The sequence below is a fragment of the Tigriopus californicus genome, chromosome 9 (assembly GCF_007210705.1).
Source record: "Tigriopus californicus strain San Diego chromosome 9, Tcal_SD_v2.1, whole genome shotgun sequence".
Taxonomy (NCBI): domain Eukaryota; kingdom Metazoa; phylum Arthropoda; class Copepoda; order Harpacticoida; family Harpacticidae; genus Tigriopus; species Tigriopus californicus.
In genome coordinates, this window is record NC_081448.1 from 11,512,168 (window position 1) to 11,535,328 (window position 23,161).

Consider the following 23,161-nt stretch of genomic DNA (forward strand, 5'->3'; position numbering starts at 1 on the left):
AAAGTTGAGGGAGGTGGTTGAGCCTTTCGGTGTCCACCATCAAACCATTGGTGAGTGGGGAACTTCATGCAAGAACGGCGAATCCCTTTACGACAGACCAGACCGAGGGCGAAGATCTGGGATTATGAGAGTCAGTCTTCAGATCGTCAAAAGTCAGAAGGATACCAATCTCCATTAGACTAAAATTGGATCATTTATCGCACGGCGTTAGGTTTTTCAATAGTCCTGTTGATGCAAATTTGAGACTCCATATGATCAAGCAATTGTTTGAGGGTGAGGGAAGGATTCTAGAAGGCACAAAGCGTGGCCTTTTATCTCCACCTTGTACACACAGTACATTCCATGTGATGGCCTTTACACATTATTCTACCCTAAACACTGAAAGATCAAAGAATCGTATTGATATTGAAAGATTCATATTGTAATTTTTTATGTTTCCATTTATAATGTTTCCGTTTATCTTAATCATCTTTTCCTAAGATTGCACGTACTAATTGGCATTAATTTGTAACTGAGGGTGTATTTTAACTTTTCTATATATTATACCGTACGTTTTGTGTAAATTCTCCCTCAATGATGGTATTGATTTTAGAGACCACTCATCTACTTTGTCTTGGAACATGATTTCAGGATGCACACAAAATGGTTTTCACTTAGAAGTCATGAATATGAGTCTTCATTGCAATTTCATTTTTTGTTGTAATGAAAGCAAGAATAAATATGTCTGAGCCCAAAGAGCAAGAAAATCGTGAAAAACAATTATCATGCAATTCTTGCCTTAAAAACACAAAAATACTTGAATAATCAATCAAATTAAAAACTGTTTTCACCTTTTTTACCTTTTTGTAACTTAGGTATTTAACGTTTTCGTTACTTCTTTTGTCTAATTTTCATAGCTTTTAAAAAGAAATATTTTGACCAAAATCACAAACTATTTTTTCCCATCCCATTCTTCTCGAAATATACTCTGTCGCTTTGGTAATGGAAAATGGGTCTAACTATAGATGCTCTAGGCAAAAATGCGCGAGGTTGATTATACGTCCTCAAATTCGACCGATCTGATTGGCTGCCAATTGTCAACGCAATGGCCTTTGTTTGGAAACCTTCCCGACAGGGAGTCAGTTGCTTGTAAAAGGAGGTCGCACGTTTGTATCGTATAACAGGGCAAAGCTTTGAATGATTTATGACAAATTTGATCCACCATGGATTCAACCAACTTATTCCACAGGGTTAAGAGTGTCTTTTATCATTACAATGGTTTTAGTGTGTTATTTCTTAATAAAATGTAGTTGACACGCTGATCTTTCGCATGCTGCCAGTCTCAAGTTGGATCAAAGCACTTCATAAAAGAAAGTACAACCATATTCAACAAATTACATTGTAACGTAAAAGGGACTTGTTTTTTATAGACTCAGGAAGCTCACATGTGAAAATGTTACAAATAATCGAATGAAATATTATAGCAATCTAATCTTATAAAAAATGGGTTCAGAAAGGATTTAGAAATTATCAAAATATCAGTAACAATCTAAAATGCCACATCCATGAATCAATTTGTCTGCAAGTAAGATTTGGCAGTGGCCTTGACGAAAACATTCAACGATGCCTGTCATGATAGTCCTTTTTTTATACAAAAAATCAGTTCAAAATCTGTTTGGAAACTTTTTAGTTCTACTGATCGTTTCCATTTCGAAAGTGAAGCTACTTGTCAAACCTCGCGCGTCTCTGAATCCGGGGTCTCTAGGGCCAATATGTTTGTAAAGAACATTGATGCCAGATGGTCAAGGTTTACATGTTTATGCTACATAGAAATATTTGACTTGAAAAAATGATCGATTAGTGCTTCAGTGGCCATGGGAAACTGTCGCTATTTCTGTCCACCCTGTAGAATAAACTATTAAACTCATACCTAAAATCGTTTTCTTTGTTTACAGGTGTAGTAGATGTTGCTGAATTTGCTCGAAATCAAGTCAACATAAACCTAACGTCCAGCATCACCGCACTGTGTGCTAGCAAACAGTTAATTTGCAATTCAAGGTGAATGTTTCCTGCTTTTGAATATTTTGCCTTCTAACCTGTACGTGCTTGTACTGTATACTTCAAACACAAAACATAATCAATCAAGTTAAAATCTAGCTCAAAGTAGGAGCAATCCGGTATAAACTCATATTTATTCCTCTGATTTTGACTGACATTTCATTGACAGTTATGCGGTTTACAGTGAGACACAGCAGAGTGATTGAACGAGAAGAACATTCCTACGTAGAGCTGATTTGTACAGTGTTCACAAACACTATATACTACGGATATGAGGTGAGAGGTTGTCTGACGCAGTTGGGAGGAAGATGGTACGTCTCCCTATTTAATGAGAGCCGGTACCGGAGGGATCTGAAATATTAAATCACATATTTAACCCCATTGTAATTAGTAGGGCCGTCGCAAACTTATCTACATTTTTTCTATGTGAAACCGAGCCCCTCACCATCGGGCTGGCAAGGTTAGTGTCCAACAGTGTTGGGAACCTGACCTTTCCGGAGGTGATGTCCGGACACAAGTTATCATTTCCGGTCAAGGACTTGCTAACACCTTATCGTCCTTGGCCCGACATCCCTTCGGAGTATTGGCGGTCACGTACCTTTGTCCGGCTCCCGGCCAAATGCCATCAGCGACGGGAGTTGATAAAGGATCTGTTCAATCTGCCCCATCCACTCTATTGCAATTACCAAGATTTTCATCACTTACCTCTACCTACCTGTCTTTGTACCATCTGTAACTCACCTCTTGCCTTTTTTCATGTGCATTGAACCAATTCTAGTCATACTCATTGTGATATCACTTTTTAGTCAACTAATTTATTGCCTTTACCTTCTTGACATTTTTCTTGTTTTATCAACAAACCTTTGTATAATGTATATACACCAGATTTTATTTTATATTTATTTTTACGCCATGACATGACCAAGAGTCGCAATAAAAGGTTATTATCAGGAGTAAAAATGGCCTTTATTTTTGCATTGAAATTTTCATAAAAAAACACGGGAAAAAAGGAAAGCTCTGCCACAATAACTTTCGGCCCCATAATTTGATCTCACATACTTGGGGAGAAGATTTTTGCATTCTCGGCTCTTTAACTGACCGTCTAGACTAGCATCTTGTATGTTAAAAGTAAATCTGAGTTCAGTAAAAGCATATTGATGGTGTCAGAGTGATGCCATTATACAATAACTGTGTTATAAAGAGTAAGCTTCATTATTCTAATTTTCTTTTTGGGTTTGTTTTTTCACGGGCTTTTCAAACTGCTACGGGGAATGTAATCCCCACTACTATTAAAATGAAAGGTTATAATTTGTCTACTTAAACCTTTCAATCTTTATATGATATTTGATCTACCAACGAATTTGAGTTGGCAGACCGAGCTAGTTCTTGAATGTAGGATTGATCTGGAATGCAACTTGAAAGATGCAACCGGATCAAGAAGGCCTACGTATTGCCTACGAATATTAGAGGGAAGCAAGTTAAACAATGAAGGAGCCCGCGAAAGAAGAGAAGTGAACTTCAATGTTCGAACTAGCCTGGATTCTTGAGGGCTTGAAGGTGCTCTCAAAACGAAAGGTTAGCCTCTACGGTCGCTACAATTGACCCCAAAGCCTGGTTTGGGACAAAGCTCACGGATGCCTTTGAAGACGTACAGTGTCAGATACCTTTCGTACCTTCTCTGAACACTGTTCCGTCCCAACTTTTCTAGGGTTTTAAGGTGGTCAAACTGACAGCCTTTTACTTCATCAGGACAAGGCTGCTTTCGATAAATAGGACAGACTTTTTTGTCCAAAACTATCTTATCCTACTCTACTATAAGTGGAAGAAAAAATGGAAGAAATTTCGGGTTGTGGGAGTTTTTCGCAAATTATGCATGATGCAAGTTTTGACCAGCCCCAGTAATTAGGATTCTCATTTCATATCATGCACTCTACGTAAACAATCCCCTACCTCATCGTCGGACTCGTCCAGAAGGCTCGACACGCTGGTTGGTCGACCATTCGTGGTTGCCGCATCCCTCGACGCCTGAGATTCCATATTTTCACTCAATGCCAAAGTAGCGGGCTATGAGAGAGAAAAAAGAAGAGTAAGAAAGACGAGGACGTGGATTGGTACCTTTGGTACGCATCAGTAACAGGAGAAGATCAGTCAGATCTGGGTTGAACTAGATTTCGACAAAAGCTTTGCTCGGTTATCGGCTGGTTCTCGCGAGTGCGAGGTTCTAAAAACTGGCTGAAACTCGTCGCACAGAGATAAACTTCTTTGAACCGCTTCAACTCATTGGAAGTTTGGGTTCAATAAGGAAAATGCACTTGGCATTGGACGGACGAAGTACATATTCAGTTATGGGCGTTTACAAACGTGCAGCAGATTTGGTACTAGTCATTTTAATTAATACGAAAAGGTGAGCAAGGATGAGTTCAATATATATTCCATCGTCGAGAAAAGCAGCGCAAATGACGCGAAATCAATTAGACAAGGAAGACATAGAGTCTAAATTGTCTTCTAAATAAAGAGAAAATGCTTCGAATTTTGGTGAAGCACATGGTCAGGAGACTTTTTGGGGGAGATTGGTTCATGTGGGCACATCCAACAATTGGTTCTGATTATTGGGTTTGGACTAAACCTTCATATTTTCCACCCCAACAAAAGCTGAAACTTTTTCATATTTTCAACATATGTGTGTCTACAGAACTGTCAACTACAGAAATGTCAAAGTTGATACTGTTTGTCTTCGCAAATCAGTTTTACAGATAAATGTGGAAAAAAATGGGGACTGTAATCATTTCAAGATGCTTTCTTTGTCTTGAGTTATAGAAATGAGATAGTAGAAATAGGTTGCCGTGCATTATTCCAGGACCGGCTAAAAGTTTTGGGACACCCTGTATTTTATTGCTTTTTTTTTCTTGGTGTATCTCGCCAATTTGAAGCTCATTATGCAAGGAAAGATTCTGAAAAGGGAGAAGACCATACCTTAACCTGCCAAGGAATTCATCGAGGCTTTCACATTGTCTACTACATATCTACTAACAACCAGGTCAATGACTTTCAACATGGCCTAACAATTTGGACTTCTAATGAAATATCAGGGTTTACTCTATCTTGCATGGCTAACCATTCACTTAGTCCCATTGTCTCAAATTCCAAGAATAGTATAGGAAATGGGTCGCAATAGTGGCTTTGTAATACCAAGACAACTTATCTAAATGGCTACTTTCCATTGAACTTAGACTTTACAATCATATGGATACTATGCTTCTTTGGTCCATTTCTGTAAAACACGATCTTTAATTTTGTTTTGGTTAAGAGACGACAGAAGTTTTTGCCGATCCATCCACAAACGTGAACGTAGACAATTCCATTTTGATATGTCGAGACTTGCCAGATTTTGAAATAATTTCAATATATATTTATATATTTTACGGGATATGAATGACGTGTATAAACTTTGGCAATCTTGAGCTCTCTTAGAATTTGGCGGGGCCAATCTTGGAGGGTTTACGGAATCTCAACGACATGCACGTCAATGATCCCACGGCTTTCTCAATCTCCGAGAGATCCAGGGGAAGAAGGGCGTGGTTGGATTCCTTGCGGATCACAACATTCGATTTGGGGTGTTCCTTGGCCGACTTGCACAAGAGTTTGCCATTGATCAGGATCACATTGGCCGCGAGATCATCGTGGACTAATACGCATTTATAATGACGCTGGCTATTTTGCTGAATCCGCTTGAACATGGCCATGGAATCCCCGCTTTCATCCGAGACGCAGAGGGTATCCTCATCGATCAAACCAATGAGGGTGGTCAAATGCAGAGGTCCAGAAACGGGCACACCGACCACATTGAAACCTGGGAAGGCCTCTTTTACAGCCTCGAAACCTCGACTGTTCGTGCGTTTAGAGAGACCAACCAGGATCTCTTTCTCGGTGAAGATCACGTCTCCGCCATCAATGGTGGCCTCCTCGTCCAGAACCTCAGCCACAATAAGGCCATGTTGCTTTAGAATAGGCTTGATGCGCTCAGTCTCCCATCGACGACTGGCCACGCCCGGCTTAGTAACGAGAGCCACGCCCTCAACAATGGTGGCTACATCTTCGACGAAAACGCAATCCGGGAACTCCTCCTTGGCGGGCAAAATGGTGACATCAACCCCGGCACTTCGGAGGGCTTGGACGTACTTGTGGTGTTGCTCTCGGGCCAGATCCAGATCAATCTTGCCACTTAGGCCTTCGGGATTGACGGCGAAGCTATCGGGGATCTGGCTAACAATGACATTGGTGAATTGTCGGAATCCGTGAGTTGACTTGGGATCGGAGACTCCGTTGACGGAGCTAGTGGTACTGGCCATGGGACTCATTTTGGCAGTTGTAGTACAACAATGGGGGTACTGTAGCAGTGTTAAGTGAGGAAGGTATTTGCTATCTTGAGTAAAGCCTGTTTTGAACTAAATTGAAGTGAGCGCGTTTCTCCATTATATACGATTCTTTAACATGCAGCAATGCGGTTACCCGGCTACCAATTGGTGACGCCGCTCCTTTATCACTTTTTAGAGTCGAGGGGGATGTGGACGCCAATTCTGGATTGAAGCCGTTTGATTGTTCTACTCTGCGCACGAGGTACGTATCGAACGCAAACGAAAGAGGGCGCTCTTATTTCCAGCACTTCCAGGACCAAGCACGTACGTTCGAGCGTACCTTTATACTACAACATACATGAGAGATTGTTCAGATCTCTCGGTTTTTATGATATGTTATGGAACATGCAGCAACCATGTGTCATTCACTTGTGGCATTAGTTAGCGGCGAACTCAAACAAGTGGGGCTTCTTATCGGATATTTTTGAGGATTTTCATTGGGCTCGTACAAAAATCTGACCAATCGTTAAACTTAAACGAGATCGTCACTGATCTTATCGATGACAAATACCATCCCCTACTAGGGGGTCAATTATGAAACGGGGCCTTATTATTCAACTTAAACTTGGCTATTTGACCACAAGCTTGTTTGATACGGAATACAAAAACAAAAGCAGAATCTTGATATTTTGGGCAAGTTTTGTAAAGGTCGATTGTGGGTACGATGGATACAAATGAGAAAGAGACTAATTGGTCTGGCTTTGCTGTTGGTGTTTCTTCAGATACAAATTTGTTTCAAAATTGCTTTAAGTCTTCAAAAATGTGCTACATAAATGTAATAAATATCTCAAGCAATTTCTGGGTGTGCCTTTCTCCTCAAGCAATAACATGGTTTACTTCTTAACTTCCATTTATCCGGTTGAGGTATGGTTGAAGAACCTGGTCCCTTACCGAATATCCTCAATAACATTGGGATCTCGTTTTAAGGGATTTCGCCTCACCCTCCTGGACAACGTCATCCAACTTTCCACACCGACCACGTTAAAGTCCATTCTGTTATTCTTCTGAAGTGGCCGAATGCTTTCTAACATCCCCCTTAACCCGAAAAGACGCAAAAAAATCCTGCTTGAGATTCTAGATGGCAACCACCATGTGGTGTGTTTCAAAAAGGAGTACCAATGCCAGTCAAACTAAATTCTGCCACTGTATTCATTGTGGAGAATCCAACCATCCCTATCATTCTCTTTACTTTTGTGATTAATCAGATGTACCAGACATCGCCATACACAAATAATATTAATTGCGCTATCCTTATCCCTTAAATTTCGAATCATGTAACTATTTGGTTTATCAAAAAGTTGACTCTGTTGTTAATAGTTTTGGATGGTTCATTAGTAATGGCATCATGATGAAAACAAAGGGTTCATTTTTTATATAAAATACATTAACATTGGATTTACGAAGAGTTAGTAATTTGAACTGAGGGCATGGGTTTAAGTCCCGAATTCTACTCTATTTGCCTTGTACGCCGCCGTTACGATCTCTAAGAATCGTCATCAGTAAGTAACGTGACTGAAATATGGCACTAAAAATGGCAAAATATGCAAAGCAAATAATATTAAAAAAAAATGACAAATAGGTAAGAAATATGTAATCCCGAAGCGCAAGAGTTGCCTGTTTTTTTGTTTAGTTATTCATTGTCAACGGCTGACAACAATAGTTGTACATGGCATGGAGTGCATTATGTAAAGGATATGGCAATCACAGCTTTCTCAAAGCGATCTTCGGAGAAACTCCAAAAAGAATTGCATCAATCATACATTACATGATCTGTAGTTTGAATGCCCATAGCGCACAATGTAAGAACTTTAAGGGGGACAGAGTCCGGACTATTTGGAAATTAGGTCCAAAACTGGTTGGAATTCAGTTACAAGATACATTAATTTCAAAGCCATGAGAGCAAGATTCTTGGGCAAACCTATTCACAACCATTTTTCTTGTGGCAATGGCAGAGGTTGAGATCACGTTCTGAAGTTTGACACCAGGGTGAGCTAAGGAGGAGATGTCGCAACAAAGCGCAGAGCTGCATGGGATAGAATTGCAGATACGGGTAGAACGAAAGCGCTCGCCTACATTGAAGACTTCAAACCGGTGACCGGACGACTCGACCCAGCGGACAACTTGACCCAGTACAATAACTAAATACAACATATTGACCAATAAGGACGTGATTATGGAACAAAGCTAAAGCGTGATGAGTCAACATTTGATTTGCATGCAAAGATGTTAGCATCAGTAAGGCATTAAATAAAAGATTAAATTTGACTAAAACATTATCAGACTTGACTTTTACACCATGATTGAAGTAAATGTAACTTGATTTTCAAGATGAAATGATGCATTGTGTAAAGCCTTTCAATTTTTTACATGTTTTACATCACAGTTTCAATTTTGCTCTATAAATATGAACAATTTGTAGGCCAACATATTGGGCTTGGTTTCTGTACTGGGTTGAGTTGTCCGCTGTGTCAAGCTGTCTTCTGGGTCAAGTTGTCCGCTGGGTCGAGTTGTCCGCTGGGACGAGTTGTCTGTTGGGACGAGTTGTCCGTAGGGTCGAGTTGTCCGCTGGGTCGAGTTGTTCTGGAACCCTTCAAACCAATTGAGATATGAGCCATACTTGCACGGGCACCGAAGCTTGTCTAGCTCTCCTTTTCTCATTTATTGAACTCTATCCATTGCTACTTAAAGTTGGCATTCATGGACAACTTCCCCCAAAAAGTTTAAGTAATTTGATACCTATTTCATCAGGGTGGCCAGATTTAGGAAACACCCTTTGATTTGAGAAGTTTTAGGCACACAATTTAGTTTCAAGTTTTTAACGGCCTGCTAAATGTCCAGGCTTATCAAATTGGCAATCTACCTTCTTTTAGCTCAAACGTTTCCTGAGCCTGAGGGTTTTGCAAGCTGATCATTGGGTCATTCTGGGTCTGTAGATACTCTCCACTCACGCGACCTCTGACGGCAGAATAATTTCCGACGCAGTGCTACCAGGTGGCAAATCTGCATGGCAACAACGTGGTCATGTGGCATATTTGGGAGTTCCCTTGCCATAAAAAGAAACAAATCTGGGACTTTTTTTGTGTTGACATGTTTTCTGACATTTCCTGGGAGTCTACCGGAAAGATTCTAAAACTTGACAAATATGTTGTAAAATGAACAATTGGACATTCTTCCATTCTTGTTGCATTGACTTACTTGATGGAACTGTAAAATTTCCCTTAAATGCCTATCATGCCATCCATCGCTTTTTGTCCGAGGCAACTATTGCATGCTAAAATTATTGTTCTCTAATCTCTGCTAACTCATCGTTATATTCTGAGTTCATCAAGGATATTGAAACAAAAGACTATCAGCGAAAACCGGGTATAGTTATGTTATTGATATTCCTATTAGCATGATGTGAAGATATGGAATTTTTTCTAGGATATCTTGGCTATTCTGTTAGTAAGTGCTACATTTCCTTTCATGTCTACCGGTTTCAGAAGCAGTGTGAACAAAGCAAAAAACATATATCCCCAGATGTTGTGGGTTCAACATCTTTTAAGTTGTTAGTGGAATTTCTTTGCATGAGAAATGTCTTGTGATTCCATTCTTTTCCATGGCCTTTCTCCAAAAGCATACTTTTGTATGCTAACCACACATCATGACTCAAATCCTATCTGTTAGGGAACACTGCCTATGGAAACGTTGGGCTATGTGCTCGCCGGACAAGGCTCACCCACTCTGTGGGCTCACCCCTCCAACCCTAGCACCCACCAATTAGATTTTTTTGAAACATAATTTGCCCAATAATGAGAAGAAGAAAACCAGTGAGCATGTCACTAGAAGTAAATAATCGAACGTTTTAAATTGTTTGCTTGATTGATTTGAATTTGGGATTGTACATTTGTTGATCTCTCTTTGCAATTTGAAGGAATTTTGTTTTAAAAACACTAGTTTCTAAACATTTAGGTTACAAGGTGCAAAATCCAATTTGTTGAAAAAGGAAATAGAGCATATCAATTCAATTTAAGAACATTATAACGCCATATTTTCTGAACAATCTTTAGTCAATCTAGATTTACATATTTTCAGACTACTTGCTGATAGCTACATTCATCCCCTAGAGCATAGGAACTCTTAAGTAGTAAGTAAAAGCATACTCTCGTGAAATAAAAACAGATACTCAAAATACCGGCCCCTGATTTTATGTATATTATTGCCATTATAATTATCTATTGCATCAGTTGACCTATTAATATATTTACAAGTTTACTGTGTAAGCCCATGATGGCTTATGTTGCCTCCTACCCTGGCTTCTCAATTGAAGTTTTGGGTTTAATCTTAACTTGAATCATCGTACCTTTACTCGACCCTGACATGTTTCCTTCTATTCGTCATTGATAAAACTAAATATCAGTATTATAATACAAAAAGTGAAGCTTATCAAAAGAGCCGTCTTATTAAGAAACCCTGAATCCACCTCGCCTCTCAGCTCTTCTTAGCCCTAAACTTGGAAACTACGTACACTGCAAGCTGAAGTGTAACGTCCCTATTAACACCAAGAGTTCTGTAGGTGTTATCGCATATGGTGTCTACGAATCTACGACTACGAAAGCCTCAAAAATTGACTCATGTGCGTACTTCGGGATTTTTCTTCTGCTGACATTTATGTCACGTAACACAAAAAGTTCGAATTGTCATTGTTTACAGAAAATGTTTCTGTGACACGTATAAGTGTGCATGTACCGTACGCATGGCATTTCAATCTGGGACACGTTCTTTTTGACCCGATGTTCAATTAGACCAAGAAAGGTTTCAGGGCGGCTTTACACTAGGATGGAAAAACCAAGATTGAATCCGGCTTGAGGATTGAAGTAGGGCTAGTGTTGGGTTGAGTTTTTCCCATTATGAGTATTTTTGTTCGACCTCAGTACAATGAATACTAGAGTCCTCTGCTGGACTCAAATCTTTTGCCGGATTCGCCCAGCACTAGTCCTACTTCCATCCTCAAACCGGATTTAATGTTGGTTTTCCATCCTAGTGTAAAGCTGCCTTAAGAGATGAATTCGTTAAGGACTGTTCAAAGATTCTAAAAGATTTGAATCCTGTTTTTAGTTCTCGAATGCTCAAATTGTTGGTTGATTCGTTACCTGTCTAATTCGCTTGTTTAACCAGTGTCAGACTAAAGACTAAACAACCACCCAATAATGAGTGACCCAATGTAAGAATATATCCTATCCATATCTTAGCCATCATCAAATCTTGCCCCAACCTCGAGAATTTGAGGGCTAAAGTCCGAATATTTGTCTAGACATAGAAATGACTCGTCAAGGGGATCCAAGTCACATCCTTAAGACCCATTTATATCCCTTCTTTCAATTAATCTTGAGTGCATGCCCAATGGATGCTCATACTTACAGGTTAGTACAAACATTCAGTGAAACAAGTCTGCAACCCCTCGCAGCCTTTTTATAACCTCTCGAGGTCAAAAGTGGTTTTGAAAGCATCAATGAAAATGCTTCTAATCGGTCAATAATAAATATGTGACCGTCTACTGGAATTACACTTGGGGAAACCAATATGATGTTATTAGTCAACCCACCGATACCTCGTTCTCATTGGAGCTGTCTGATTGTCCAAGGCGTAATTTCGGGGCCCCGACTGGTTTGATACCCAGGCTGGTGGCAGATTGGAAGACTTCATCGTCATCGTCGTCCCCGTTTCGGTCATGGACATCATCGCCCTCACTGGAAGAGTCTTCGACCAGCATGTGGAGATTGTCCTCGAGTTCGTTGATATCGTGATCGGGGTCCTGATCGAATTGACTTAAGGCAGAGTACTGATACGGCAGAGGAATCCTGCAAAAAAAAACAACACATATTGAATGCTATAGAAACGAGTGGATTTGGGTCCAAACGACGAGCAAACGGATCCGATTGACCTAAGAACTCGCTTTTCACAAACTCCGACCCATATACATACGTACATTTTGTGTTATGTAAGGCATTCAGAATGTACTACAGAGCGTCTACGGCGATCAGTCATTGACCGAACGACGATTGGCTCTGTGAATAGTTAGTTAAACGACGGAAATAAAGAACCTCCCGAAGAAATCGTTCAGGTCAGATTGTGCTCAGTCAGTTGCTTGCAATCAATGCCATCAAAAATGAGGATAATGACGGTAATATGAAAGAAATGTCCTATTAGGTTTACCTTAGCATACGTTACTATTTTATATTTCTGTAACAAAGCACATGAATTTTCTGCTATTTTATGGCTTATACCTGAAATATGATGTTCCCAGAATGAGAACGTTAAGAAGGTTAGATATCCTAAATAAACACAAAGTGAAGATTTAATTTTTCCAAAAGCGACAAAATGAAGCCGTTAAAAAAAGTCATTCAAAACAATAAGAGGCAAAAGTGCAAAAATGAACGTAACAGGAAGAATTGTCGGGCAAATCATTTTCAACATTTGTATTTTGTCAAAGTAAAGGGGGAAAAATTAACAGAAAAGTCGACTTTTCGAGTCAAAGCAATTAAAAGTGCAAAATTAAAAAAAAATATAATAATGAAGATCGGAAAAGGTGGATAAAAATCAATTCGCATGTTTTGGAAAGCCCTTTCCATAAGGTTGAGATGATTTTAATCTATATTTTGTGCACACTAGATAATCCCCTAAATATATTCTTCAAAGAGGTAGAAAAAGGCAAACTTTAGGGCAGGCCGGTCCTGAAATTTCAAAGAAAGTTACTCAGACCATTTGGGCGAATCAATTGTTTCGGGCCTCCTTTTCATTATTATTTGAGCAATTCAACTTAACGAAATAAACTATTTTCATGGAGGCAATTCTGTGAACAATGAATATCCCAGATGGGGTTTTGTTCCACACATAGGACAATACATTCATCCTGTTTGAGGACAAGCCCAAACATATTATCATGAAATGTTCGGTTTAACATGTGATCATGGCAATGAAACAATGGCTTGTATTCAGGTCAAAATTGAGCAAGGAACCCGTTATCCATCTCTGCCAAAAAAACGAAGAAGATTTTTTTGTCAACTATGAGGTAGACTCATATCTAAGATGGCTCATAGGTGTTAATACAACCTAAAATTAAAGCTGCAGTTTTCCAATATAGCAAGAAACGAAAACCATTACTACAAGACAAAAACCTTTTATATCAAGGTATCTTTCATAATCATTAAAGGCACGAATTGGCAGCCAACTTCGTCATCGTCGGTGCCAAAGCCTTGCATGGCACTCTTTCGTTTTGATGACCTAGAAGCACAACAACCCCATATGTTTTTATTTTTGCATAATGCTGCACGTAGTGTGCCCTAGATTTGTTTTCATGTATTTGTAAATATATGCGATAACACATGACCATTGATAAACATCATGCAATTTTGGAGTTGTATTTGTACGCACTTTCGATTCATTTTTCAGTCTTGAAGCTATCTAACTTGTTGCTTGATAAGGAAGCAAAATGCAAGTTAAACCTGTCTCTAATGATATCGATTATTAGTTGTACAAAACTAACAATCGATACCGTTAGAGACAGGTTGTTATTATCGTACATTTTCACAAAAAAAGAAGTTTTTTGTGAATTAAACCTCAATCCACAGACTTCTAACGATTAAAACTTGCAAAGGAAGATCAAAAGTTAAAAAGATGTGGCCAAACAAATGAACTTGACCAGATTTGAGTCCAAAATTGATCTTGGAGAACTCAGGAGAGTTATATGGTAATGATTGAATAAATCTTGAATGTTTGGCCTCACACTCAAAAATATAACATTGAAATGTACAATTTCACAATGAAATGCTTTGAATATGACTTGACTTGAATTGCAATGATCTAAATTTCTTATTTTTTGAACATAAGATGAAACGGGCTCAGAGTTTTTCAGACCTGAAACAGGCGTGAAACTCTTTCATGGTCCATATTTCCATTATTCCAAGCTTGATCCTTTTGCTTTCGAATGTATTGATAAATAGTGAAGGATAGGTTAAATAAGACTCATCGCCTTTGCGACGAGGGAAGTTCATGACAGGCGTGTATCATTTGATTTTGAACTAAAGGAACTCCATGTGATGAAGCAAAATTCTCCGAAGCCTTTTAATCAAGTAAAATTTAAAGGTCATTGCTTTTTAAGTAGCCTCCTTGGACGTGTTTTGACTTTCTACATTGCTAGGACAATTCTTTGGGAAATGAAGATAGGCCTTGTCTTTTTGTAGACTTACTGCAGGTCCTTCGTTTGAAAACTGTAAATCTGAAATTTATTCTCGTGAGTATGAGAGAACATGAGCCACTAGAATGTGAACGAGCATTTTACGGTTAGAATTGTCATTTTGGAAGTAAGTAATTAGTTTTTGTTTTCCATTAAATGAGGCCGGCCTGAGGAAGGCCAGGAATTGATCCCAAACTTCAGGGAAAATGCCTAAAGAAATCAATAGGTTAGTTAGATTAATTCAGTGGTTTAGTTTCACTGAAAGAATTAGGAATTCAATAAAAGGTCTCTTGAAAGGGTTATTTTTTGCAAAATGGGCAATTCCACAGAAAACTGAGGGATTTTTTCCACGACAAAAATCACTAGTGACTTTTTGGGGTTATCAGCGACCTGCAATAAAATATATGTTTGGTAACATTGCCACAGATGGCAACTGTCAGTGAGTGTCTCAAGTGTTCCGCCCACAATCAGTAGGGGTCCAAATCTTATCTACAGTAACAATTTCCCAAGTAAACTGAAGCATGGAACAATCTTGACCCAATCAGTAGGTGAAATTACCTCCATGATAGCTCTTGAAGTTGAACAGAGCACACATCATTATGGACTTCAAATTTGTTGACCTAGCTTAAGACAACCTTCAAACACGCGTGACACTGGACACAAATTGCTTTCAGCTACCTGAACTCCTTCCAAGTACAACTCAACTTCAGTTGTTTGACTCCTTTTGGATTTGTAAATATCGGGGTTTACTATATTTGCAATTTGAGGTCAACTGCCCAGCCTTACAAAACATCTAAAATCGGTGTTCTTAATAGCCATTAATTAAGCAAATCCCCAATTTCTGCATCTTTTTATTTTGATAAACTGTTTGGCTCATATGAGGGAATTTATGGCAGTGGTGGACGATGAGTAATTCCATCCCAATCAATCAAATACATTTCTTTTCACACGAGTTGGCTCAGTTGTAGACTCAGAAAGCATCGGTCAGTTTTGATCTCACTCGAACGTCTTTGTCTTGAGCAATTAAAACTCAGACCAGAGAGGACATTACCTGAATGAGATAGCACCAAGTTTGTAAGATCTTACCAAGTTCGTCAATTCAATTGTCAAACAACTCATGGTGTGAATGAATATCTTAAAGAAGGTGGATTCGGAATCTTACCATGAGCAGCGCAGGTACTCTGCCATTATGTCACCCTGGTTAGTCTCCATATCATTATCACTTCTACTATTGATTGCTTGGCTTCTTACCTAAAGGAAGAGTCTGAGATGCGTTTCCATGCTGACACTCCCAAAAGGATGGCACACCCAAGCGTGAACACGGTCAGGAAGGTCAGAACCGATTGTGTGACCACTGATAGACCTGGAGAAGAAGGCTGTCTCACATTATCGAGGTTTAAAGAAGACTTATCGGTCTTGTTTTGAGCTCTCGTCACTTGTTGACTTTGAGCTGCCAGCTGTTCCAAACGCTGAGCATTACTTTTTGGAACACCCAGGATTTCTTTATTGATCGATGGCCGGGACGGAATGGAGAGGGAGTGGAGACTCTTGGCGTCGATTTGGCACACATTCCAAGAGCAAAGAACAACTGTCATGGGAATTAGTGCTCCATGTTTCCACCATACCATGTTTGTTATGGTTTAAGATTGAACCACTGGCGTCACGTTTCTGACAGCGAGAAAGGAGCCTGACAACATCGCCTGCTTAAGAACAGCCAGACGTACAGAAAGAGAGGCCGCCCACTCTCTTTTCATAGAATACTCCACAGACCTTCCTTGGCTCCCTCATTTCAGCCTTATGTTGCCAAGGCTGGATCCAGCGCTCCCCTCATCTCATACTGGGGAAGAGAAAGGGGCTAGGAAGACTACTGTTCAGGGAAGGAACGAGACGGAGAATTAGCGACAAACGTTGAGCGCGGAGAAAAGACATGTTGAATACGTTTTTGGACAAACCAGCTACTCTGTCTTGTTAGCTTTGTCAACACATATGACAAAAGGGCTTACAAAACACAAATACAAATAGAAGCCACACACAAGAACCTTGTGAAATGGACCGTCTGCTGCAAGTTTGATCATGATCAGTGCTTACATGACCGTTGAGGTCGAATCCATGCCTTAAGTATTTCTTGCGTGGTTCGCCTTTCCATCATTTAGAAAAAAAGGCGCCAAAGTTCCTTTTACGAGTAAATTGTGGAATTATTCCAAGAAATTGACTCGAATCTCACGAGTCAATTAGAGCCCGGAAGCGGTTCTTGATCGATTCTTTTGTATGAAAACTGATTCTCAGGTCTTTCCAAGCGACCAGGACGGAGACCGTATTTATCAAACATTTACACGTGGAGGTTGCCTCGTGACGATATAAATAACTTTAGTCAAAGCTAAAGATTTTTGTTGCCATGCCTTAAAAGAGAAGCCCCCAAAGTGAAATGACGATAACTTTACAATTGAGGCAACATTTATAAAAAAAAAACTGCGTGTCATATGAAAGGAATTAAGAGGACTCGAGAGTTTGTTGAATCCCTCCAAAAATCCGAAAAATAGGTTAGAGACTTGCCCACTATCTTAATTGCTGCTTTCTATGTACATTCCTGGTTCTCGCACCAAGATGATTTGAGGAAATGCTACAAAAACGATGGGAGTATGCGGGAGGAATATTAATATCATGCAATATTGTAAACTTTTGTTGCCTTTGAATAAAGATAGGGCATCCTTTTTTCCAAAGTACGATAGTTTGAATGCGAAGGACTGCCAATACAAGTTACTCAAAAATTTCAATTGTTCTGGAAGATATTTACAAAATATTCAATCTCTTAAAGTATTTTAATCAGTACTATGCCCTTTCTTAAGGATATATCATGCAATTGTTTGACCATTAAAAGTCAGATGGTGAGTGATGCCCACTCATTGTTAGCCAACAAATAAAATTGTTCGTATTAGCTTTTCTTTGTGGGATAGAAGGCTTCTTTGCAAAAAATCAGAGTCAGATCCATATTTCTGGCTCAAGTCATGACAAACTAAAAACATAAGATTTTTTTTGTTTAATTTGGGTAGAATAAATACACACACTCATTATCATGTGCAGATCCCTATTTACAAAATATTCAATATCTTAAAGTATTTAAATCAATATCATGTCCTTTTTTTAAGAAGATATCATGCAACTGTTTCATCATTATAAGTCAGATACATTCGTATTCCCAGATGGTGAGTGATGTCCACTTATTTTTAGCCAACATATAGATTTTTTTTCCTTGTGTCTTTTCTTTGTGGGATAGAATGCTTCTTTTCGAAAAAATCAATCAGAAACAGATTTCGGGTTCAGGTCATGACAAATCAAAAAGAAGATTTGATGTACTTGTTTCACGATTAAAGGTCAGAAACATTCGTATTCATCAATTATGAGTGATACCCACTCGTTTTTAGCCAATAAATACCTGCTGTAGTGGTTAGCTCAGTTTCCTAGCAGGGGAGAGGTCCCCGTTTCGATTCTTTTCCCCGACCTTTCTTCAAAGGAAACTTTAAGACGCTAACAGACGAGAACCACTCTGAAACTGGATATAATAAGACTGCAAATTGAGCGATGTGAGAGGTGACTTCGCTGGCCAATGTTCACCCCTCCGACCCTTGCACCCCCAAAATACAAAAATAAAGTACAAATACTTATTAAATCAGGCCACACAGTTATCCCTTTGAAACAAGACCATTATGTTTATGTGTAGCCAATCTATAATAATCTTTTCCAAGAATTTAACGATAATCATCAGCTACTTTCTCGAGTATTTTGGGTCGGTTATAATTCGGTTTATACAACTGATTACACGAAAGTAAAATTTCGCTCATTATATAGTACAAATTGGGTCTTTTTGTTATTCGCGAAATGTCGGTGTTTTACTTCAACCAATTTGTTTCAAAAGGTTACGAAGGACAAAGGAAAACGAATCCTCTCCGATGAACTGAACCTTGCCAAACAAAGACAACAATGCGCCCAACGGGTGAGAAAAGGATAATTTTGGCAAATGTCTCCGTTAGCAATGGCCCATTTGAGACACTTTCCTTGTCGCCTGATCTGACTGGCGCAAGGAAATGTCTCTGTGCGGTCCAACTTCGGAGACGGCCAGATGAGATGCTTTCTGGCAAGCCAAACAAAATCGTAGTGCTTTTCCCCCTTAAGCCCTAATGTTTGCGTCACAGAGCGGCAGAAAGTCGACAAAGGCTAAATGGATCGCCACAACACAGTGATATGGATAACTTGCTAGCCACATGCATCCTGATAATATTCAATGAATTAACCTCTCGCATATCTGGATCTCCCAGGGGTCATGGCTCTGGGAGTTTGGCTTCTCGGACAGGTAATTGATTATAACAAAATTCACCTACGACCCCTATCACTGTTGACCGTCCCATTTCAGTCTCTGTGGACCCTTCCTCTTTCCGGACCGAATATCGAAGACCGGACGAAGATTCTTTCCCAGATTGGGCCAAGCTTTTGTTGGGAAGCTTGACCATATTCGGCTTCGTTGCCGCCATTTTCATCTTACGACTCTGTCTGAAGGAATGCCACAAACGGAAGGTAGCGCGATCTCAGAATCAACCGGTCACCTGCTATTTGTGCCAAGACAGGGTGCCCAAAAGGCTCTGGGACAATGGTGAGCATAGGAAAAAGTGCGCCACCCGCCATAAGAGCAAACTAGCCACATTCGAGACCCCAAAGCCTGGCCTTCGATGTCCTAGGTGCCATAAACGCATGAGGCTCTGGACCAAAGGCTTGGGACCCCCCTTCAAGTGCTGCTCATCGGATTGTCCCATATTGGGAACCATTCAGAACAACGGTCAAAACCGCTTCAATTGCTTTCCATGTGATTATGATCTCTGCGATTCCTGTTGGCGTCGCCAATTACCCGAAAGTCGTGCTCAAAGAACAGGGAATTCCCGACCTAGTGGGTCACGGTCACATCGAAACAGTCACTTTTTCCCAGCGGAGAAACAAGTGGATTCCGAATTTAGAGAGGCGTCTGCTCCGCCTTATTTCTATCCCGGTTTTGCGTATGAGCAACGGTCACTGACACTGCCAACCTACGATGAAGCGATTGCTGGAGAATATCAAAACACTGATGTATAATCATTTCGAAACAAATTCATATTGATCTCCATCCCAAGGAACCATGGAAACAAATGGGCCAAGAAAATGTCCGTCCCTGAGCGCAATGATGTAGATTTATTTTCACACAACCTAAGAAAAGTAAGCACCTTTGCTTACTCATTTTTCCTGCCTAATTGCACACGGACGCTTTGTGAGTGCCGTGAAATGTCCAATGATCTTGTTTGTAAATTTCGCAGAGAATAAGTACATGAAAAGAGTGGTTTGGATTACTTTTGGTTAGAATCCAAAATCAAGCAGTAGGTTGTAATAGGAAGAGATATAGTGCCTATTTACCTGCAAATTCACTTGAGGATAATTATCTGAAGTTTGATTTATATCAGTAAAATTTTTGATGGATCAGAGTCGGAAGTGAAGGATCCATCTTTTTTAAGATAGCATGATTAGTGCATACACGCGTGACAAGTGGTTAGTGAATAGAGGGCTCTACAGTAGGACGTTTCCATTTGGTGTGGAGATTCTCTAGTCTTGCCCACTTGACATTTGGCCAAGACCACTCCCACGGCAAGCACAGTTGGTTTGAAATTAACTAGGTTATGAAGAACATATTTTTTAATGTCATTTGAGGACATGCAATTGTGTACTTAAGTGTAGCCGAGCCGTCTAAAAGGCACCGCAAAGAAGATCAGAATTGAATTGGGTTCTAATCCAGGTGTAGAAAGTAAACCTTTTGGGGAGGGAGACCTGGCGGTGTGGTAAGGGCAGTTTCGTACCATTAAAGAGGTCCTTGGTCCAACTCTGCTCCCCGTCTTTCTCCAAAGGACACATTTAGACGCTATTCCCACACACAGACGGAGAATCAACCTCATGCAGACGCAACGCATACTACTTATCGGAGATAATTGGACGAGGCGCTGGCAGGCTTTGCTCACCGGGAGAGGTTCACCCCTTCCGATATTCCAGCATCTACCAACATAAAGAAATGATGACCGCTTCCAAATTTTCAAATAAACCCTACTGTATCTGAAAGCATATGCATAGCTAACATGATTGATATATATTTGATTTTTTTTCTTCAAATATTTAAGAAGAACACTCTTTTTGAGGGATTTTATGACATGACTTTGAAAACCTATAAATAAAGCCAAAAACGTATTTAACCTGATCAAATACAACAAAAAATTGTGCGAACAGAAATAACATTTGTTAGATGATATCGGTAAACCGAGCTCAATTTGTCGCACACTACACAAACATTCGAATTTTCATTAAAATTTCCAGTCAATGATTTTGGTGAACGACAGTGCAACGAGTAATTGAAAAAACTCACTTTTTTCGAGCTTTTTGGATTATTTTTGGATTTTGGATTTTTCAGTTTTTACCATTTTGGCTCACAAAGTGGAATTTTTGAAAATAATCTCTTTTTGAAAAATGCGAACTAAATTGGAAGCTATTTGGTCTCTTTTATTCATTTCATGACTTTGGCTACGGCGAAAAAAGATATTTTTTTTAAATTTATAAACGGCTTGATTTTCTTGCATATGACAAGCCATTCAATCAACCATTCAAGATAAAGTCTCTTCAGCTTTTAAAAATCAATTGCTACTAGTACGTACTTTTTTTGACTGCATGGCCAAAGTATTAGATAAAAGGAAAAATACTTTTTGGCTCAACTTGGTCATTATTCATGCAAACCTATCCTTTGACATGTTGCCATTTTAAAAATTTCACCATTGCACAAGCTGTTTTTGCATTCAGGGTTTCTTTGGCAACCTTGTGCACTTTAACCTTTTTAGCTCTGGCTACCATACATGCTTTATAGGTAAGAAATAAGACTTGCTATAATCATTTAGGAGAGCAGAGAAAATTGGTTCCAATTTGTTCAATTATTTTTTTTTAGCATGCTCTTTTACCATTTTGCTTATGATCTGTTACAAAAATCAAAAGATTAAGATTGGAGCTAAAAATATCTCTCTTTTCTTTGCATTTACCCTTTTTGAGTTTAGGATGCTAAAGAAATTTGGCACTTGTCTTAAAATTTTCATTCATAGTATTATAAACCACGGACTTCTAGAAATATGGACTGCGAACGAGCTGCCCGACAAATCGGCCTGCTCTTGGTCACAGCCACTCTGAGCCACTTTTCGTTTCAAAGTTATGTTGTCAAAAGTTTATGTAGCTGACCAAGAGCAGGCCGAACATTCAAAATTTATGTAGTGTTTACTACATTATTTTGAACATGTCTCCTGAGTTCCCTAAGCATAGGTTTGGGCTCAAACTTGGCTGAGATCATCTATTCAACAAGACCTTGTGGTCGTATCAAGTGCTTATTTGGAATAAGATGAGCGGTTTAGGAGATTGGATTTTTTTGGTTCCTTTTGCAGTCCATATCTCTAGAAGTCCGTGTATAAACTTATGACCGTTGATGTAGGTTTTGAAAAATATCTTTGTTATACCAATTCTAATGGTACGTTTTGTTGATCTTATTCCGCTGGTCGCACTCTGTCCTCCCCCTCAGAATACGGACAAAGTGTTAAGATTTGTGTCATGAACCCCTTTGTGATCGGCTCTACCTGCAATTGTATCGTCATCAAAAGTCACCCTTTAAGCGAAAAAATCCTACTGGTAACTATTAACTCATTACAACAACGACGGCGGCTGACACAATATGATTTATTGCTAAAATAGTTTACTCAAAGTGCAATGTGGTTTCAATACCATTTCTTCCCATGCGACGAATCTGCGGATCAAAGCTTTGCATTAAACAGCAAATCAATACTCTTAATTGGAAATTAAGGCCGAGACCTTTTCCAATAAATGTTTCGTCTCATTTTCTACAATTGGTATCCGTGGTAGTTAAATGAGCTTTAATCTGCGCATGAGACCAGGAAAATGTGATCACAAGGCGTTGCAAATTGAAGGCTTAACGAGACTTCCAGTTGTTATTTTGAATGTAACTAGCAATCTAAAAATGTCTATCCACAGAGCAGACACACGTATAACGTCATAAGTCACACTCAGTGAACAATATGGCCGGAGTACAAAATTAGAAGTCAAGCCCTTACTTTAAACGAAAACAAAAAAGACGCGATACTAAAACACTGAACGAGAACAAATTATTGAATAGCATCCCAATGGTTTCCATTCCATATTGGAGAAACCATTCATGAATAAAAATACCTTTCCAGGGTTGTAGCTCTAAGAGGTCTAACTTTGGAGACCGCTTGAAAGGTCCTCGGTAATTAATGGTATTTTGTGTGTCGATCTGATGTGATGTGAACCAGGAAATGGCCCCATTGAAAGAAAAATCGCACTCCTGACTCCTGACGCTAAGAGCGCATGATAAATGTTGCACTTTGACTTGGTGACGCTTGCCTCTCTGATGAACCAGTTCACA

General features: G+C 39.4%; 3 protein-coding genes across 3 annotated transcripts; 1 reads left to right on the forward strand and 2 right to left on the reverse strand.

Moving 5' to 3' along the window:
- Positions 1 to 2,144: 2,144 nt before the first annotated feature.
- LOC131886367 (uncharacterized) lies at positions 2,145 to 16,464 on the reverse strand. The gene is made up of 4 exons (XM_059234669.1): positions 15,919 to 16,464; positions 12,043 to 12,292; positions 3,988 to 4,101; positions 2,145 to 2,388 (listed from the first exon to the last, which is right to left on the reverse strand). Exons 1-4 carry the CDS (start codon positions 16,293 to 16,295, stop codon positions 2,359 to 2,361), a joined length of 771 nt encoding a protein of 256 aa, XP_059090652.1. The 5' UTR covers positions 16,296 to 16,464; the 3' UTR covers positions 2,145 to 2,358.
- Positions 5,392 to 6,749, reverse strand: LOC131886364 (N(G),N(G)-dimethylarginine dimethylaminohydrolase 1-like). Its single transcript, XM_059234666.1, has one exon. The coding sequence runs from the start codon at positions 6,393 to 6,395 to the stop codon at positions 5,505 to 5,507; it is 891 nt and encodes a 296-aa protein (XP_059090649.1). The 5' UTR covers positions 6,396 to 6,749; the 3' UTR covers positions 5,392 to 5,504.
- A 2,126-nt stretch (positions 16,465 to 18,590) lies between the features above and the next one.
- LOC131886366 (uncharacterized) lies at positions 18,591 to 20,026 on the forward strand. The gene is made up of 2 exons (XM_059234668.1): positions 18,591 to 19,015; positions 19,076 to 20,026. Exons 1-2 carry the CDS (start codon positions 18,907 to 18,909, stop codon positions 19,783 to 19,785), a joined length of 819 nt encoding a protein of 272 aa, XP_059090651.1. The 5' UTR covers positions 18,591 to 18,906; the 3' UTR covers positions 19,786 to 20,026.
- Positions 20,027 to 23,161: the final 3,135 nt, after the last annotated feature.

Excerpts from the sequence above, each read along its gene's own strand:
- LOC131886364 (XM_059234666.1), bottom strand. The coding sequence starts at position 6,395 with ATGAGTCCCATGGCCAGTACCACTAGCTCCGTCAACGGAGTCTCCGAT.
- LOC131886367 (XM_059234669.1), bottom strand. The coding sequence starts at position 16,295 with ATGGTATGGTGGAAACATGGAGCACTAATTCCCATGACAGTTGTTCTT. Across the intron at positions 12,293-15,918 it reads ATCTCAGACTCTTCCTTTAG|GATTCCTCTGCCGTATCAGT; the intron begins GTAAGAAGCCAA and ends TTTTTTTTGCAG. Across the intron at positions 4,102-12,042 it reads ACAGCTCCAATGAGAACGAG|CCCGCTACTTTGGCATTGAG; the intron begins GTATCGGTGGGT and ends TCTCTCTCATAG.
- LOC131886366 (XM_059234668.1), top strand. The coding sequence starts at position 18,907 with ATGGATAACTTGCTAGCCACATGCATCCTGATAATATTCAATGAATTA. Across the intron at positions 19,016-19,075 it reads GAGTTTGGCTTCTCGGACAG|TCTCTGTGGACCCTTCCTCT; the intron begins GTAATTGATTAT and ends GTCCCATTTCAG.